The following is an 18,772-nucleotide window of genomic DNA, read 5'->3' as shown; positions in this document are numbered from 1 at the left end:
TATCAGAAAATAGAAAATATTAGTTTGTGACGGTATCATAACTTTCAGCAAAAATATCACGGTAATTAAAATTACAGCTCTAAAAGTTCGACAAATGTAAACTCAACTCTACATATCGAAAGCACATTAAAGGACAACCACAGCTGAAACAATGTACAGTATTTGAATACAAATCCAATACTGTATAAAATAAAGTAAATTACAGTGCCTACGCTCAGTTTTGAGTTAGTGTAATCATATTAATGAGCAGTTTGTAGTAGTAGAGATTTCCATCACAGTAGGAAGTGTAATATTAAACTTCTGAATATATTTTGTTTTTCTGAATATATTTTAATGACAGGGTTTTTTCAAATGTGTTCCGAAAAAACAGGAAAAATTCCATAATACAAAAAATACTTTGAATAACAGAAACGCATTATTTATGTATGTACGTATGTATGTATGTATGTATGTATGTATGTATGTATGTATGTATGTATGTATATTAAAAAAAACAAAGCCCACAAATAAATACAATAATAACAATACTGCAAGTTAATGTCGCATTTTACGACGTCAATCAAAACCAGCTGGTGTACCTAATATTTTGGCCGATGAGAAGAAATTTGCCGCGGCCTTGTTTTTTTTTCATCCTCCCGCCCCCTCCAACAAAACTGATGGCCTTCTTGACCAATGACAGCGCTGCCATCCCTTTATCCCCGCCTCCACTGTCCTCTCGCAGGCGAGCGGACTAATCAGCGCTCGCCTGCGCGCGTTCAGCCATTTTGTAAGAAAATCAAGCAAGTCTGCCGCCCTACCTTCGCTTCAGACCTGCAGTTTTTTTCTTGTGCAATGGACGGGTGAGTTGGAAACGCAACCGCTTCCCCGACGCCTTTTTCCCCCCACGCGTAAATCCTCCGCACACGGTCACTTCTACGGGCGTCTCGCGGCGTCCTTCTCGTCGCCTTTGTGTGTTCCGCTCGGGAAAGTTGTGACTTAAAATTACTTTTTTCTCCCCCCCCACCTCTTTCTTCCTCCCCTCCGCTTCCTCCGCGGACGGTCACCCAAACATGCAACAGTTAGCCGATAGCCTAGCTATTAGCTTCCGCTAGCCGTCGTCAAGTTGTTAAAAAAATGGTTCATTTCTTTCATGTGTAGACTTTTTCGTAATCATGTTAGTGGATACGGCAGGGGGGCAGTAGTTAAGTGTGTAGTTGTTTCGGCTTTGCTTGTTTTTTTTTTTTTCAACGAGCGAGTTAACTTGGGGCAGGTCGAGCTAAAGCAACGTGTCTCATTTCCGCATTCATGTTTTGTGCGGGGAGTCAGGGCCATGTTGGAAGCCACCGATGTCTTCGCCTCCCAACGTTTCGCCTTGATTCAATCCCAGGGACTTTTTCAACCGCCGTGGGGGAGCCATATCAAAGCACAGTAAGGCGACTTAATGGCGTGGCGTTTGTACGTCGGGAGGTGTTTCAAAGGCGCGCGCTGCATCTTCATGTGTTATATTTTTTTGTCACCCCCCCCCCCCCCCCCCCCCTTCCCCCTCCCCCTTTTCCTCGTCGATCACCTGAATTCGACAGTTGGAATGGTTTCCGTGTCTTGTTGCGCGTTGAGTGTACCCGGAGTGCGCTCACTTGACTCTTCCGCTTTGTCTGTTTTACCGAGATGTTCTCTGTGTGATCTAAAGCTAAAAGTTTGCTTTTGTCTTGTTTTCCTGCAACCTCACAGCCGCCTAGACGCTGACTTGTACCCTCTGGGATCCGGCTACGTCCCTGAAATTGAGTAAGAATATTTTTTCTTTTCTTCCTGTTTGAAAAAATTGGTATTAATATACATTTGGGGTCAATTTCCTGCTGACAGCCCCCGTGTTTTGTCTTTCCACAGCAGTGTCCATGACATATCAGTTGGCACGAAGGTAAGCAATCAGTTTTCTCTTTGTCGTGTCTTTTTAGTCATCTCCGTTTTGGATTATAACTGCATTTACACATGGGAAGGTACATCTGGGTTGTCCTAAGCATTAGTGGGTGGGTCAAACATTGCAGTGACTGGGAGGGATGAAGTTTTATTACCTGTTTTATGAAGTCTTTGTGTTGCATTTGTAATTTATTGAAGGTGTGATTTGAACAAAGGGTTGGTGGACAGTCGAAAGCGTGAAGAGTTGCATAAAGACTCGACTTTCATTCCGACTTCCATTTACTTGAGCTTCCCCTCCTATAATTATGAAAGTGCTGTCTCAAGCCTTTCGGTTGCGGTTGAAGTCGCAAGAGCGACGCCAATTAGTTTTCATGACATACGATTTGGCATGCGTAGACGATGCAACTATTTGAAAATGAAGCTTCTTGTCTATCCATTGTGTTCCTGCGGCGCATTTTTGACTGCCCTGGCACTTCAGCCCTATCATTTGAAAAAAAAGCAACAACAAAAAACGCAGTTATTGGTCACTCTGGGCTTTGCTACCTTCTGCTCGGAAACAGCACCTGGGAAGCAGTATCATGTAGGTGGTGCGACTGGAGGCAATGCAGCAGCCATTGTTTCACAGGCCAAAGGTCTGCGTGTCTGTTTGAACAAGTCATCAGGTGTACGACGAGGGACAAACCACACCCGCTCCTTCCAACTGAACCTGTTTTTCTACATAGCCTCACTGATGGCCGATACTCACCCGTGTTTAAATAAGACACATGATGCACATCGCATTCAGAATTTGCAGCGCTCAGTTACGGTGCCCTGCTTTGCAGGAATCTTGTAATTATTTGTCTGGGGAAGAGCGGCTGGAATTCCACAGTCACATTCCAACCCCCGAAAAGCCCCCTGGTGAGACACCCTGCCCCCTTACATTCACTGAAATGGCAGATGATGAGGGGGGAAAAAACATGCACATACCTGCGCCTCCCGCAAGTTTTACTACCTTACTCCCAAAGCCCAAACGATTTTTGTTTTTAAGCGCTAAGCAAAAAGCCAAGCGCAATGTTTACGAAGCAGTGTAAACAGCCTCTTTTTCGTGTGTCCCATTTTGAGAGGAAGCTGCACAACATGCTCAGGAAGTGAGTCAATCATGCGTCACCATTATCTGAAGGTGGCTATTAAGATGTCGACGCCATGAGATAGAGAACAATTGGAACAACTGCGGGCTCGACTAGCCCAATTATGTTAGTCTAAAACAGTCCTTCCAAAATGCACGGTGTTAACTTTTACACATATTGTAGCTTCTCAGCTCAGTGGATATAATTAGAATGAGGAAGTAGAGGAGGAGCAGGAGGGAAAATACCATGAAGCATGTAATCATGAAGTCCCATTGAGGGAGTTAACTGGAAGCCACGAAGCAGGCCTGGTCTTGCTGCTGCTTTTCCTGTTTTTTTTCTCCCTTCCCTCCTTGATTCTGTTGAGTGATGATGTGACGTCATCTGCCCACAGCTAGTCAGGCCGGAGCCCTTTCTTCTATTTCCCATGACCAGACTATAATATTTTGATGCTGTCCAAGGCCGCAGTCGTGTAGAATGGTAAAGTCAAGATATGTTTGGCCCACTCCTATCGGGAAAAGCAATAATGTCTTGGATCAATTTGACCCTGGGCATATTTTTCAAATTATGTCAAACGGGGGGGAAAAAAATCCAATTAAAATAGTTTTATTTCCATTAACCCTCATGTTAAGGTATCAGGAACAGCAATAATGTTCCTGGGTTATAATGGCCCAGTGTTATGTTTAATTACGCAAAAGGTGTCAGAATTGAAAACAAAAATTCAGTAAAAAGTTGATCTCATTAATAGCTGAAACATTTCACTCAATATGATGTGCATTACCGCTAACATTGTCATCTTGCATAGAAAAAACTTGAGATGTTAAGACAGAGGATGGATTGTGATTACATTTGGTCCTAGTGGTACTTTGAGGTTGAAAAACCTTTTTGTTAAAACTGCTCAGTCTCAATGTTTTTTTTTTTAATTTATTTTTTAATAGCAAAAGTCCGGTACACGCAGCATGTTGGTGTTCAACTTGATGCCTGCCCACCATGGGATTGTTAGGCCGTTGCGACGGTATTGACTGTCTGGCAACCTCCGACCTTGTGCAGCATGAAGGCTTCGGTTTGGTTCACCAGCCATGAAAAGAATGCTCACCAACCTGCCCGACCGGTCCTGCTTTAGAACAACTGCGAGGCCTCTTGAAATCCCGGCGAGTCCTAAGGGGTTCCATATGTTTATGCTCTTCCACGTAACAATGCCCCCAGTCTCATCCGGAACAGGGCCTTCATTCATTGTGGGCCCCGTTGTGGAGCTTAGTCCACTGAGCCACTTCTTGTGACTGCTGTACTTCATTATCGCCGGAGCCATGTGAACAACATTGAATGACGGTGGGGATGGAAGGGGGGGGCGGGTGCGCAGTGGTGGGGATACTACTATCCTTCCAGTCCAGATGGCGTCACTGTGTTTCTCTTCGAGTACCTGGTTGAGAGTGTTGACTTGGCAGGTAGCGTTTTGTAAAGGTCAAACTGTTGACTTTAGTCACATTTAGTAATTACTAGTGTTGTTCCGAAACTGGTATCGGTAGGTTACCCGATACCGCATTAAAACACTGGTATCGGATCGGGTGGTATTAACAAATAAAACGCAGATGCCGGTTATCGATACTGGTATCATTATTCAAACGCAGCGCGCATATTTGAGAGCCGCATACAGAAGGAAAATACGAGAAGCCTTATCCATTCTTAGCGTTATTGGTCATCGGTCTACTTATGTCTAGTTTGGTGAAAAAGGTCGCTATACGGACGTACATCATTGGAGACAGTTGCTTGGGGGGACTTTGATGCTATCAAGAGCCTGCAATTACTTTGGGGGCATGTCGGCTGGATCTTTGTCTCGTAGCAAAGTATGTTACTTTTGTTTGACACGGTACATCGATCACTAGTTTAATGGTGTCAAACGTCTTTCATGAAATGGTTTGTGTCCAGATAAACTCGTCTTTATGACCCGTCGAAGCTTTTCGAGCTCGCCCTAGCTTGCTAACTGCTAACAAAGAGACGAGTTTGTTTGCACCACATCGCTCAGCGAAATGTTCGATAATGTTCCATCAACGTATATGAAATTTGTATACCTGTATAATTAACACATTCGCGTTGAACAGCAGTGCGAACTAAATCTTGAATGAAAAGTAAAAAGAAAACAATAACTGATGTAAAGTCATCAGATCATAACCTTGTATGTTGTGATGTTGCTAAGCGGTCACGTTGAAGATTTGGCAGCCATTGTGCGCATCTGCTTTCAAACAACTTAATTTTTGCCCCCGGTTAATTTGAATCACTGCCAGTAAAACAAAATCAAATCTCTTGTTGACCGATTAGGGCAACCATAAACAGCACAGGTGTTAACCATTTTTAGAAACGCATAATGGACTTCTGTTATCTCACTCACTCGACCGCCTGCCCCTCTGGCAGCATACAAATGTGACGTCGCGCATTGGTGGGTCGGTTAGAATCACTGAATATATTTTTGAAGTACAAATGCTGCACCTTGCTTTATTACAAATGTACATTTGTGCGAATCCAGTATGTATCCCATGTCTCACGCTCACAAGCAGGAAGAGCTATGAAAATAGGCTGTTTATTCAACATGTGTATATGTTGAAACAGATAATTCCCAAGTGATGATTTAAATATGACTAATTTTACATACGAGTGCAATTCTTTAGAATTACAAAAATAATTGCGCTTATTTTGGATTATTTTCAAACGGCGAGGTATTGGATGCCGATACTGCACAGCCAGGTAGCGGAATCGGTATCGGGGCCAAAAAGTGGTATCGGAACAACACTAGTAACGACGCCTCAGTACTTCACAATTACATTACTTGTATGAGGAACACACCTGGGTGTTGCCTCAAAATGTCAAGATTTCAGGATTGTTGTAAAATGAGCTGTGTGAAAACATACTGTACTAGGTTATGGGTGTGCTCATCTGTAGCTTTAGTCTTTCACTTTGCAATAGCAACAGTTTTGATCTTCATTCCCTGCTTGCCCCTTCTAGCTTCCTTCCTGAAGGCAGTGCATGAATGTATGAACTGTGGTAACTGCGGGAAAAAAAATAGGCTGACTCGGCTGAGTCACCCACAAAAATTTCTGCCTCGAAACTAGAATAACTTTAAGACCATATTTGTGCCGCCCGGAACCATGTTTACCACACTGACATTTGTGGAAGCGCATGTGCACGCACCCACGCACTCAGTCAGGGACGTCGCTGCCAGTGAAGAGTACAGAGAAGAAAAGATGGACAAAGTAAGGGTTGCTTTCAACTAAAAAGGCCCAAAATAAAGTTTGATGTAATACCGCAAGTTACTCAACTACAAGGTGGCTTCTATGCTGTAGTAAGTCAAACATACTGCGTTTGAAGTTTGGATTCAGTTTACGCCTCATGTATTGCAATTTTAAAAGCGACTTCCAGAAAGCTGTCAAATGTTTTAAAAGCGCCACTGAAGTTGGTTTTCTTATATAGTATTGAATTGCAGTCTCATGTAGTTGGCATATTGACTTAAAGGCTGTCTTGTGGAGAACCAAAAGTGATCTTTCATGCTAATTAGCCTGTACAATTCTCAGTGTATGTCGCATAGCAATCTTCACCACGTTAGACGTTTTAATGTTTATTAAACACAACATTTATGTGATCACTTCAATTGGATACACCTGGAAACATTTATTTAGACGAGTACTAAAGGAACCTTCAGTTTACTCTGAATTAATGAATAGGAGAGGAGAGTATGTCAGTGCCGCATCTGCTGCGTACGGACATCGTGGATGTTGAAAATGTCTTTTTTTTTTCTTTTTTTCTTTTTAATGCACAGATTCAACATGTAAGGCCTTTTCTTTGTAATTTGACATTCATACAAAAATTCCTTTGTTTCCTGATTTCCACACAGCTTCATGCACACCTTAAGCACGGTGTCAGAAGCCAGTGTTGGCGAATCAGCTTCAATGAAGAGCGCTTGAGAAAAAAAAACATAAGCTGAAAGGAGAATCAGGTCCATAGTATCCGATGACAAGTTAAGTCGTCTCATTGTTAGCAGCCGGTAGGGGTTTCGTGTTTCTTTTTAAAGGTTGTTTTCAAGACTCACGTTACAATACGTCCTACCTTGGCACACAATGGTTGGGTAACACGAGAGCCGTGCTCGCCACCTGCCCTCCTGTGCACTCGTCGTTCGCCACATTAAAGTCAGCCTTTTTGTTGTCTTTTCCTACAGAGAGGATCTGACGAACTCTTTTCTTCCTGCATATCCAACGGGCCCTATATCATGAACTCAGGTAGGGGTTTCCATGGAAGGGTTTTTTTTTTTTTTTTTTTTTGGTCCGCGCTCATTTAAGCGCTTGTCTTGTCTGTGTTGTATGTGTTGCCACGGCGACGATCCATTATTCAGGAAGGCCGAGAGACGCCTTTTCACTCCCCTGATTGTATCTGTCTCTTGCTCCCCCTCCCTCCTTCCCTCCCCTTGCAGCCAATGGCAACGACAGCAAAAAATTCAAGGGTGACGTCCGCAGTCCTGGTGTTCCGTCACGCGTGGTTCACCTACGCAAGCTGCCCAGCGACATAAACGAGGCCGAGGTCATCGGGCTCGGTTTGCCCTTTGGGAAAGTCACCAATCTGCTGATGCTGAAAGGGAAAAACCAGGTACGGCCTTAGAATGTCAACAGTGTTTCCATCTAGTTAAGTTGGCAGAGAACATGTTCATCATGCATGTTGTTTTTATATTTTTTTCTGTCTGAACAGCTTTCTTTTTTTTTTTTTTTTTTTTAATGCTTGGCATTTTATTCATGCTGTTTTTTCTTTTTTGTTTTCACCCCCCAGGCGTTCCTGGAGCTGAACAGCGAGGAGTGTGCTCAAACCATGGTGAGCTACTATTTGTCGGTGACCCCCGTCATCAGAAACCACCCCATTTACATGCAGTACTCCACCCACAAAGAGCTGAAGACGGACAACTCCCCCAACCAAGTGGTGAGGCGCTGACGCTTAATGCCGCCGCTTTCGCCTGAATATTTCATCGCACCTCAAACGGCTCGCTCGCGCGCTAAGAAGTGCGTCTCCTTTGCCCCCCTCGCCCAGCGCGCTCAGGCCGCTCTGCAGGCGGTCAACGCGCTGCACGGTGGCGGCGGGATCACCGGCATGGCCATGGCGGGAGACGCCAGCGCCCTCGCCGGCGCCGGCGCCCAAAGTCCCGTTCTGCGAGTCATCGTGGAGAACCTCTTCTACCCAGTCACGCTGGACGTGCTGCACCAGGTACACGGATACCCCGGTGTCACTTTACCCACCTGCCACCCTGTATGCGTTTTATGAAACGGCAGACCTGCTTTAAATATGCACGACCTTCTCCTCTCCCTCAGATATTTTCCAAATTCGGCACTGTGCTGAAGATCATCACATTTACAAAGAACAACCAGTTCCAGGCTCTCATCCAGTATGCCGACGCCATAATGGCCCACAACGCCAAAGTAAGATTTGGTACAGCCACGGGGGAAGGATGGCAACAAATGCTCCTCCACTAGATGGCAGAAGATGCATGCATAACGTGTATCAAAGTGTTACCATTCATACAACAGAGCGCCATGGTCTGTACGCCAAGTACATTTGAGATTAATTCCGTTGAGATGTACCTAGTCTGTCCTCCTGCCTTTTAGAAATAATTACTTTTGTATGTTTTGTGCCCTCTTGGAGTTCTGTTGTTCTCGCCACAAATGAATCACCCTTTTTCACCCCGAAAAGCCACTAGTTTTTGTGCACCCATGTGCCTTTGTAGCAGTTTATGTTGTGGGTTCCCCACAAAACTCAAGTCACACCTCATGGAATGTAAGAACAACGAAACTACTCTGACATGAGCTTTGCTGATTCACAAGAAATTGGGAGGGCATGTCTGTTGTAACAGGACACACTGCTTTATCCTCCCTTTTTTTTGTTTTTTTGTTTCAAGTGTCTGGACGGGCAGAACATTTACAACGCCTGCTGCACCCTAAGAATCAGCTTCTCCAAGCTCACCAACCTGAATGTCAAATACAACAACGACAAGAGCAGGGACTACACCCGCCTGGATCTCCCCACCGCCGACGCTCAGCCCACCCTGGACCACCAGACCATGGCGGCCGCCGCCTTTGGTAAGAGCTAGCAAATATTTTCACTTTATTTTGGAATTTCCAAGTACAGCCCATTGTGTCAGCACACGCCCGTTCAAATGTCAGTTTTTTGTGATGGAAAATATTGTCCAGGAGAAATCATTTCTAACCTTTGAGAAGAAAGTACAAATAATGCGGTTACCCAAGCGTACACACCCTCTAATAATCGGAATGTGGTTGCGCTTATAATTAACCAATCACATTCAAACTTGTGTTAAATAAGACTTGGCACACGCCTGTCACCATTTGAAGTACCTCAGATTCTAATACCAAATGAAGCTGATGTCCTAGTAGGCTTTTTCTAACCTTTTTTTTTTTTTTTTGCTTCGCAGCAGAAGTTGGAAAGTTTTGTGCTAGATACTCATCTCAACTTGATTTACTGTAGCAAGAAAGGGTGGTGTTTTCGAATTTGAAATGTGTAGGACAGGGTTCACCCACCTTTTGGAAACAGAGCTGCTTGGTGGCTACGGATTAAAGCGAAGGGATACCAGTTTGATACACAATTCCAAAATAATGAAATTTGGTAATTTATTTCCAATTTAAGTGAAAGTCAACCCCCCAAAAAATTCTTTGCAATAATATGTCCTATGCGTCTTCACTAGTTAAAACATGGCATGCTGATTACAATTGCGTTTTATGGAATTTGAGTTCAGAAGCAAAACCCACCCATTTTTGTCCATCTCAGGGGGTGGCCATTTTGTCACTTCTGTCGACTGAAAATGACAGTCGCTCTGGGCTCAGGTAGTGACGGTCAATCACGGTTCACCTCTTTTCTGAAGCTGAGCCATGATTGATTGTTACCTGAGTCCTGAGCAACTGTGGTGTCATTTTCAGTGGACGGGTGGATTTTACTGCTTAACTCCTATTCCACAAACGCAATATTATTCCGAATGCCGTGTTTGGACTCGTGGGCTTGCATAGAGCATACTCTTGAAAAGAAAATTTTTGAGTTGACTTCCTTGTTCAATAATGAAACTGGTCAACAAATGTTTACTAAATTCTTTTAATCAGAGAGTCATGTTAACTATTGTAGATGTTTTTTTGTGCCAATTCTGAACCTGCCTTTCCTTTTCTCTAGCACATCAGGTTTTCATTAAAACAGTAATATATCGTCGCTGTCCTGTGAAAAACACTTGTCTCCAATTTTGGAAACGTGTTTAATTTTCACATTGCGATGTCTGTCACGCGGAAACACCATTCATGTAAAAACAAGAAAATGAAAAAAATGGAGACGTGTTTTTCACATGACAGCGACGATATGTAATATTTATGAATTAAAGGTTCAGTGGTCGGTGGGGTTCTTTTTTCCCCCCTGAAACGTCATAGCTATAAATTGCATGGCCTGGTAAAATCTGTATTGCGCAAGCTTTTTTTAGGTCAAACTTAAAAACAAAAAATGAAAATATCAGAGAAACCTGATGTGCGAGAAAAAAAACCATTTTTTTTAAATTGGCGGCCAAATACGTTGAGGGACATAAAGCCATCGCTGTTGACCAGTGTAATGATCATTTAAAGACAAACATCAAGGTAATAGTTGTACATAACCCCCCCCCTTGTTTTTTTTCCCCCAAACAGCTGCACCAGGTTTAATATCCGCCTCTCCATATGGAGGTGCTCATGCATTCCCACCCACCTTTGCCATCCAGCAAGCAGGTCAGTGCAGTCTCTTCACGCCACGTCTTGATATAACATCTTGTACATATTTTCAGTTCAGCGGTGTCCGATAGTACTCCTTTGGAACTGTTTGCTCCTCCCTAGGTCTTGCAATGCCCGGCATCCCCAGCGCCTTGGCGTCTCTGGGCGTCGGGCACGGCGGCATGGCGGCGGCAGCGGCGGCCGCCAGTCGCCTCAGCCTGGCCGGGCTCGCTGCCGCCGGCGGACACAACGTGCTGTTGGTCAGCAATCTGAACCCGGAGGTCAGTACACACTCGCAAGGCTTTTCTGGCAAGGCCACGGAGCGTTAGTACGGCAGGCTGCTCAATGTCGCCCCCCTCCCACCCTCCCCTACACGGATGTGGTCAGACTAGCTGGAGAGCAGACTCTACTTTGTTGAGATAATTTTTTTTGAGAAAAAAAAAAGGAGAGAAAAAGGGCCATTTGAAGCACTTCTCTTTCAGGTCTTCTTGTTTATTTGACCAAGCCTGCTGCATCTCTGACCTGCCACTTTGCTCACTGTGAATTTTAAGTTTATTCAATTACACTAACTTCTTGTTTTTGTGAGAGAAAAAAAAAACTTACCATTCCATATCTTCATTTTTATTTTTTTTCCATAAGTTGAAATCATTCTTAAGTTGTTTGGAGAGACAATATTACTTTTTAACTGCTTAAAAATACGTCTTTAGGTCTTGTTTGTTTAGCATGTGCTAGTTACTTGCATGTCACTTGTGTTAGTCATTGCATTAAGATAAAAAGATGATTATTAATTGATATTTTGAGAGAACTGTTTACGCAGCTAAGTACACCATGCCATTTCAAGTCTTCTATAGGTGTAGCGTGTAATTTAAAAGTACATATTGTCTCTGCCTTTTTCTGTATTTCATTGTTAATCTTTTTTTCTCTTCTTTTTCTCCTAGTGTTCCCCATAGTGACAGTGCATTTTAATTTAGCCAGTTCTACTGTCTGAAGCACTACATTTCTTTGTGTATACTGACCTTGTTTTTTTTACTTTCTTTCTCTCTCTCCCTCTCTCTCCCTCCCTTTCTCCTCTGTACCTCCCCCCCTCCTTTTTTTTGTTGTTTTAAACCACCCCCGTCCCGTCCAATCCCGCCCCACTTGTACTCTTGCCAACTCACTGCACGGCCAATGACCAATTATTCCCTCTGTCCTCACGTTTTTTGTTTTTTTTTTCCTTCCCCTCTGCAAAACAAAAAAAACGGCCTACACCATTCAAATTGGACACCACCAACAAATAATCACACCATTGACAACCCCACCCCCCCCAAACTGATTTTTGCCCATAACATCCACATTCATGCCTCCTTCTCCTCCTCATTGCCACCTCATCAACTCCCCCCTCCTCCTCCTTGTTCTCCTCCTTGTCCTCTCTCCATTCTCTCCTTCCACCATGGTACTGTGGCCTTCCCGTGGACCTCGCTGCCTGTGGCCTGCGGACATGTCCCGACTCCACTCCACTGTCCTCCACTCCTCGCCTCTTTTCCCCTGTACCCCGACCCAAATCCCACCCCCCCGGCCTCCACCCTCTCCCACCCTTTTTGGCCCCGCTGCTCCCCCTGCTGTCTCTAAAGAGCGTTACGCCACACTGCCTCTTTATTCTTTTCGGTACGTTATCATCCTTTCATCTCCTTTTTTATTACTACTGTTACCTGGCAAGGTGGGCATGTCTCGTCTCATGTTATTTTGGCTTTGTTTAAGTTTGAGTTTTTTTTTTTTTCTTACCCACTGATGGCTTCTCATCAGCCAAGGGGAGGGGGTGGGGTTGTTTGTCTTTTTGGGTGGGTTTATTATTTGTGTGTGTGTGTGAGCGTTGTAGTTTGGTTGACATGGGTTTTGAGAGACATGGAGGCTGAGAGTGCCACTCAGACCTGCAGCATTTAATTTTTGAACAGCTGTTGTGCTTTAAAACACATTTTATATCTTCAAAAGCGCAGCCTCCTCGGTGGAAATGTGTGTGGCGGCTTCTCTGAAGGCAAGCCGATGCTGTTGTTATTGGCTTCTGCATTTATTTGGATTACAAGCGGCAAACTTTTTAAAATTCCGTAGCAACAGAAAAAAAAAATCAAATGCTGCAGCTTTAAAAAAAAAATAAAAAAAAATTTTGATGTGAGAGACCCCTGGGATGATGTTCTCTGTAGTTCCTTTAGTGTTGGTTTATGCATGTGTAGTTCTATTCCTGCATGATTTTGACTAGATTCCCAGTTTGTATAAGAATCAACATCATGGCAAAGCAATCAAACCCCTTAAATTTAACTACTTTTATTTCCTTTTTTCCCCTTTAAATCTGACCCCCACCCTTAAAGCATAACTTTTTAAATTTTATTCTCCAACTGTCCTTTCTTAACAAAAGGCTCCTTGTTTAGGCTTAGTCTGATTCCACACCGGATCGAATTTAGTTTAGCCTCAAATCAGCACGTGTTGGTTCATTCATCCGCTAGAAGATTCCATAGCATCGTTATTAAAATCGTGTTGGCTGCTGTGATTGGCTGTGTGACATTCTTGACAACTGCACCCAGTTGCACCGCTCGGCCCCCCCATTTGACGATGTGCCCCTATTCTCCAGGTGTGTACGGCGACGTGATGAGAGTCAAGATCCTGTTCAATAAAAAGGAGAATGCTCTGATCCAGATGGCAGATGGCAACCAGGCTCAGCTAGGTAGCAGCAGTACCAGTTCTTTCTTGTTGTGTGTGTGTATATATGTACACCTAGACAGTTACTTGTATTATTTAGCATTTTATTGTTAATAGTTCTTAACTGGAGTCATTTTTTCATCGATGTTTACCTACGGATGAGGGGGTTTGATTTCAATGAATCATGGGCATCCATATTTACATCTTTAGCCTGATGTGTAGCTGCCATGTTATCATTAGACTTAGAATGTTGGTAGTGTTTTCTTTCCCCCACATTCACCTGAAGCACTCAAATCGAAGAGCAATCTCTGAGCGATATTAACATAAATTTAGAAATCCGGAGGTGGTGTTACAGTAAGGCCAAATGCAACTGTACGTAAGATAACACTAGCACAAGCCACCAAAGTGACGTCAACAAATAGTGCTAGCTATGCTTGAGGTTAGCCAACGCGAATGTGAAACTGACCTTCGTAGATATGAGCATCATTTGAGATGTATCTTGCAATCTTTGTCAGTCTTGGCAGCTGACAAGGATGAATTTGCTTTCATGATACAGCTCAATGTCGTTCAGCGAAACGTTGGGGATGCCTTCAACAAGCGATCTTGTGAAGAATGCAGGCATTTTGCCTTGAGACTGTGTTTCCCCCTGAGACTGTGTTTCCCCCCCAAAAAATATGAAGCCGTCTGCTGTGGCATCTAGGCCGACCTTTTGTTTTTAGCAATGCATTTCTGCAGCGTACAGAGAGCGAAGGCAAGACCAAACGGCTGTTGTTTAATATGGACTTTGCTGTCTTAGCCATTAGCCACCTGAATGGCCAGCGGCTGCACGGCAGGGCCATCCGCGTGACGGTGTCCAAGCACACCACGGTGCAGTTGCCGCGAGAAGGCCAAGAGGACCAAGGCCTCACTAAGGACTTCAGCAATTCGCCGCTGCATCGCTTCAAGAAGCCCGGTTCCAAGAACTACTCTAACATCTTTCCGCCTTCAGCCACGCTCCATTTGTCCAACATCCCGTGAGTTGTTCTTTTGAATTGTTGACCTGAGCCATTGATACTCCACTTAAATGTTTGTAATCTGCTATAATAGAAGTTTAAACCTTAAATATAACAAACCTATGATACCAAGAGCTTACAGGGAAAATCACAAAAAGGTTGAAAATTGCATATACATGCAAGATGTGGTGAAGCATTATTTTGTCAAAGTCAAACTCCACAACTCACGTCAGCTTTTTTTCCTTGACACTAAAATGGCGCCAAAGGAATAAGTGAGTTGCTTTGGCCCGAGTATGAAAATGGGTTGAGTTCCAAAAAAAAAAAAACAAAAGAACTGCAATATTCATTAAAATATTTCAAATTCGTTTTACATTGCCTTTAAAATAAATGGATTGCAGATTATATGATTAAAAAAAAAATGTACAAACAAAAATGACTTCCACTAACAACCCAGACATAACCCCTCATACACAAAGCTTGTTGCTTAGTTGAGATGTATGACTTGAACATGCAGTACTTGACACAAGTTGTTGTTTAGTATATTTTAGAAAAGGCACCAAAAAAACACAAATGTTAGTTTCGACGGGAAACAACAAAAACGCTAATAGGTTAAAATGATGAAGTGTGAACCACGACTATGCGAGGGGGATTGCTGTATAAGAAGAAATGGAAGCTCACAACTTTGCCCCCGACATTCAGGCCTGCTGTGGTGGAGGAAGACCTCAAGAGGCTTTTTGCCAGCTCAGGAGCCACAGTCAAAGCCTTCAAGTTCTTTCAGTAAGGCCACTCCCCCTCCCACACACCTGCACCCCTTCATTTCCCCCCGCCTCACTTTGAGGCCAGTTATGAAGCCCCTTTCTTCTCTTGAACAGAAACGATCGCAAGATGGCCCTGATCCAGATGGGCTCAGTGGAGGAGGCCATCGAGTGCCTGATTGAGTTCCACAACCACGACCTGGGAGATAATCACCACCTCAGAGTGTCCTTCTCCAAATCCACCATCTGAGTGCCTTCAGCTCCCCTCCTCAAGTGTATTTACCATCTCGATTGCGCACCGTTCTCCCGGTCGTACTCGGTGGAAATTACAGGTTTCGTAGCTGTTCCTTTGCAGAAAGTTACCCCCCCTTCTGTCATCAGATCAAAATCTGATTCTTTTTCTTTTTTCTTTCCTTTTTTTTTTTAAAAAAAATGATCCCCTCTTTTATATATAAGAAAATGGCACCAGGTATGTTAATCAGAGCAATGGCTAGTTGGTTTATTTTTGTCTAAAGAAAAAAAAATGGTGCTCGGTTCTCAAAACGGAAGCGTTGTGATTCAGGGAAAAGCGTCCTTCCTTATATGAAAATGTTTTAACCCTTTTACTTTTAAAGAGCCCTGTACAATATCTAAGTCATACATTTGATAAAAGCACAACCAATTTTGATTTAAAAAAAAAAGAAAAGAAAAGCAGGCCGGAACACATGTTAATCCGCTCTTTCGGTACCCAAACTAAAAGCGAGCAACGGTCTGCATAGAAAGTGCAGCACACTTTTGGAGAGTCGAGGCAGCTGATGAACCGTCACTTAAAAGACCAAATTGCTTAAGATGGCCGCCGCCATCCATACTAGACACATTTAAGCATTCCTGTAGCGACGTCATGTGCCCCCCCCCCCCGCCCCCCCCCCCCCCCGCCCCCCCCCCGGCGCCTGTTTGGCCAGTCGGACACGGTATAAAGCAAACTCCCAGAACGTCTTCATATACTTTTCCTTTTTTTCTTTCCATACAATCTTCTCTTAAGTGCCGTTTGCTTCAAGGGATGTGCACCACTATCCATAGTACACAATCTGTTCATCAAGCAACGTTCTTTATCGACAACAGTCTTGTGCCTTACTCCAACACCCTCCCGCCCAACCTTTCCGTGCCGCCCGCCTTAAGCGTCGCTCCGGCTTCAGGGGAAATCGCGGTTCGTTCTATGAAGAAGGAAAAAAAAAAACACAAATGTTTACCTAAAGATTTGTGTGCATATACAGTATCCCGATATGTATGTAGAAACTATGAATGTAAGATAGGCGATGCTAGGCTATGTAGCGCTCTTAGGTATCGTGTCGCAGGCTCATTTAACCTTACATTACGTTCGTTCATATGTGGACACCTATACATTTATCTATATTTCTTTTCTTTAAATTTTTTTCCCTTATGTTTAGCATTTACGTCTTGAAGTCGTTAGTGGAGTGGCTGAGCCTTGAGGCCCAAAATCTTCCTGGTCCACGGTTTTTTCCTTTATTACTGTAGTTTACTTTTTTCCTGTCGTCAGGTGTTTTTTTTGTGTTTTTTTTTTCTTTTGGGGTATTTTTTTTTAAGTGTAGGTAGTTTTTTTTTTTTTTTTTCTCCATCCCGCTCACCTGATGGCTAACATTCAGTTTGACCACCAAACTCAGGTTATGGTACCTGTGAGAGGACAGCTGCGAGGTGTTGTTTTTTTCTGTTTCCCTTTAGCAACGTGACTTGCTCTACAGTGCACTTTTTATTTTTTTGTTTAAACACCCCCTCGCACACAATCTCCCCCCCCCAAAAAAAGTCTTAAAAACGTCGTCACATTCCCCGAGTGCCTCCAGCGCCGGTTCTTTACAAGCCTTTGACCACTGTATAGTTACGAACCAGATGTGCACACACACACATTCACTGGCGTGTTTTTTGGTGTGTGTTTGTCGTCTCTATTTTTGTACAAGATTATGCATGGTTTAACAAATGTAGCTGCAGACAAACGGTTGTTGTTATTCTTGCTATTGTTAAGGACCAAAGTACCTTCTACTCTGAGGTTTTGTAGTGTTGTGATTGAAGGGGTTTTTCCTTGTAGTTCATGCAAGTCAGGTTTTTTTTTCCTCCCACGTATATTTCACAACAGGCTGTTCCACCCCCCCCCCCCCCAAATCTTATTTCTCCTTCCTATTCCACATAAAGTTAAGATTTTGCCTTCTATTCCACGCAAAAGGCAGGCCTCAGTTGCCTTTCCTCAGTTGCCTTTCCATGGATATGCCTTAGACGCACAACTTGAGTAGAAACCAATACTGTTGATATGTTGTTTGGTCCACTTGCCGTTCCCCCAAGTTGCAAAGCGCCCACCAAGATGACTTTAGAATGGTGTAGATGATGATCACGCCTTTTTTTTTTTTTTTTGTGCGTTTCAAGCTTTTACGTTTCTGCTTTTTATACGGGGGTGTGGGGGTTGTATGACGCAGGGCTGACGGTTGTATATATTCATGTTTTTGTACCACACAATCGTTTGGATTATATTGACTTTACGTTTCAAAACATGTATATTTTGATATGACAATACCAGACCTATTAAAAAAAGAAAGAAGCTCCCTCATCGTTCAGGAGCTTTCAAAACAAAACTGTTTGTAACACAAAGACATTAAAACTGGTATGAACACACGTGTCTTCTGTATATGCTCCCCCCGCCACCATCCTGTTCTCTTGTCTCTTTACATCTTCTGCTGCCTTCAATAAATCTGTTTGTTCCTTCTTTCATCTGGCCTCATTTGGTTTCTGTCCCTTCCGTTCTTTCCTGTGGAGCTGATGCCTGGTTAACATCTTGTAACATTTTCCGCCATCATGTTTTACTACTTTATTTTTATTTATTCAATCTTACTGCATTTCCAGCTTCCCTCATCTATAAACGTGGACTGACTTGGCCTGTATGGGTTTAACCAACCTGACTTAAAGCGCTGAGGGAACTGCATTCCTGTCATGCTGCGGTGGGTGAGCTGGGCCTTTGCTGCTCTTGCTGCTGACATGCGCAAATTACATTCTAACAGTTCTATGAAGTTTTCTACAGTTGTTTCCTTTACAATCAGTAGTGCTGGCACATGTAACAAACTGCAATACAATAGCGCCTTGAGATACAACTAAATTATTCCATGCCCAAGCCCGTCATGCCAAATCAAATCTTTCCCATCAAACTTTATTTTAATAAGGAACATTTTAAGAAGGAAAACTCCTGTTTTTGAATTGGTTAAACAGTAATTAATAATGGAGTGTAAAAATTATTTTAATCCATCAATCTCCTGGTCCTCTAGTCTAGTGTGCCCACCTTGGCCACCGGAGGGCAGTATAATACAATCATACAGACAAGCGAAGTCACTGGTGACCTGGTAAGGTGTAATATGGTTGGATGGTTGTTTTTTTTTTCAAAGGATAAATAATATAGTCCTGTTAATGTTGTTGTTCAGTCTACATTTGTTGCTCCACCATTGAATTGGATATCATTTGCCTATAACAGCCACATATATGGTAACCGTTACCGTCAATGGCTATGTTAGCATTTAGCTCATGGGTACAACCCTTTGGCAAAGGTTTTTGGTAGTTTTGAATGTGTA

The 18,772-nt window shown here is 43.3% G+C and overlaps 1 protein-coding gene across 5 annotated transcripts; it reads left to right on the top strand.

The window, feature by feature from the left end:
* Nucleotides 1–739: 739 nt before the first annotated feature.
* ptbp1a (polypyrimidine tract binding protein 1a) lies at nt 740–17,924 on the top strand. 5 transcript variants are annotated; one of them, XM_086048731.1, is made up of 16 exons: nt 740–839; nt 1,708–1,761; nt 1,864–1,894; nt 7,201–7,261; nt 7,453–7,625; nt 7,803–7,949; nt 8,058–8,231; nt 8,336–8,443; nt 8,920–9,100; nt 10,694–10,771; nt 10,877–11,034; nt 12,364–12,397; nt 13,356–13,448; nt 14,220–14,436; nt 15,115–15,192; nt 15,288–17,924. In XM_086048731.1, the coding sequence occupies exons 1-16, from the start codon at nt 832–834 to the stop codon at nt 15,418–15,420; spliced, it is 1,728 nt and encodes a 575-aa protein (XP_085904857.1). In that variant the 5' UTR covers nt 740–831; the 3' UTR covers nt 15,421–17,924. The 5 variants fall into 5 exon arrangements, 4 of the variants coding, with proteins under 4 accessions (XP_085904857.1, XP_085904856.1, XP_085904854.1 ...); XM_086048730.1 differs by having other exon boundaries at nt 742–839; nt 1,840–1,894; XM_086048728.1 differs by lacking the exon at nt 740–839 and adding an exon at nt 870–1,407 and having other exon boundaries at nt 1,840–1,894.
* The last annotated feature ends 848 nt before the right edge of the window (nt 17,925–18,772 follow it).

Source organism: Filicampus tigris, chromosome 13 (assembly GCF_054856515.1).
Source record: "Filicampus tigris isolate MCC_2025a chromosome 13, RoL_Ftig_1.0, whole genome shotgun sequence".
In the NCBI taxonomy this organism is placed as follows: domain Eukaryota; kingdom Metazoa; phylum Chordata; class Actinopteri; order Syngnathiformes; family Syngnathidae; genus Filicampus; species Filicampus tigris.
This window is presented reverse-complemented; position numbering and strand designations above follow the sequence as displayed.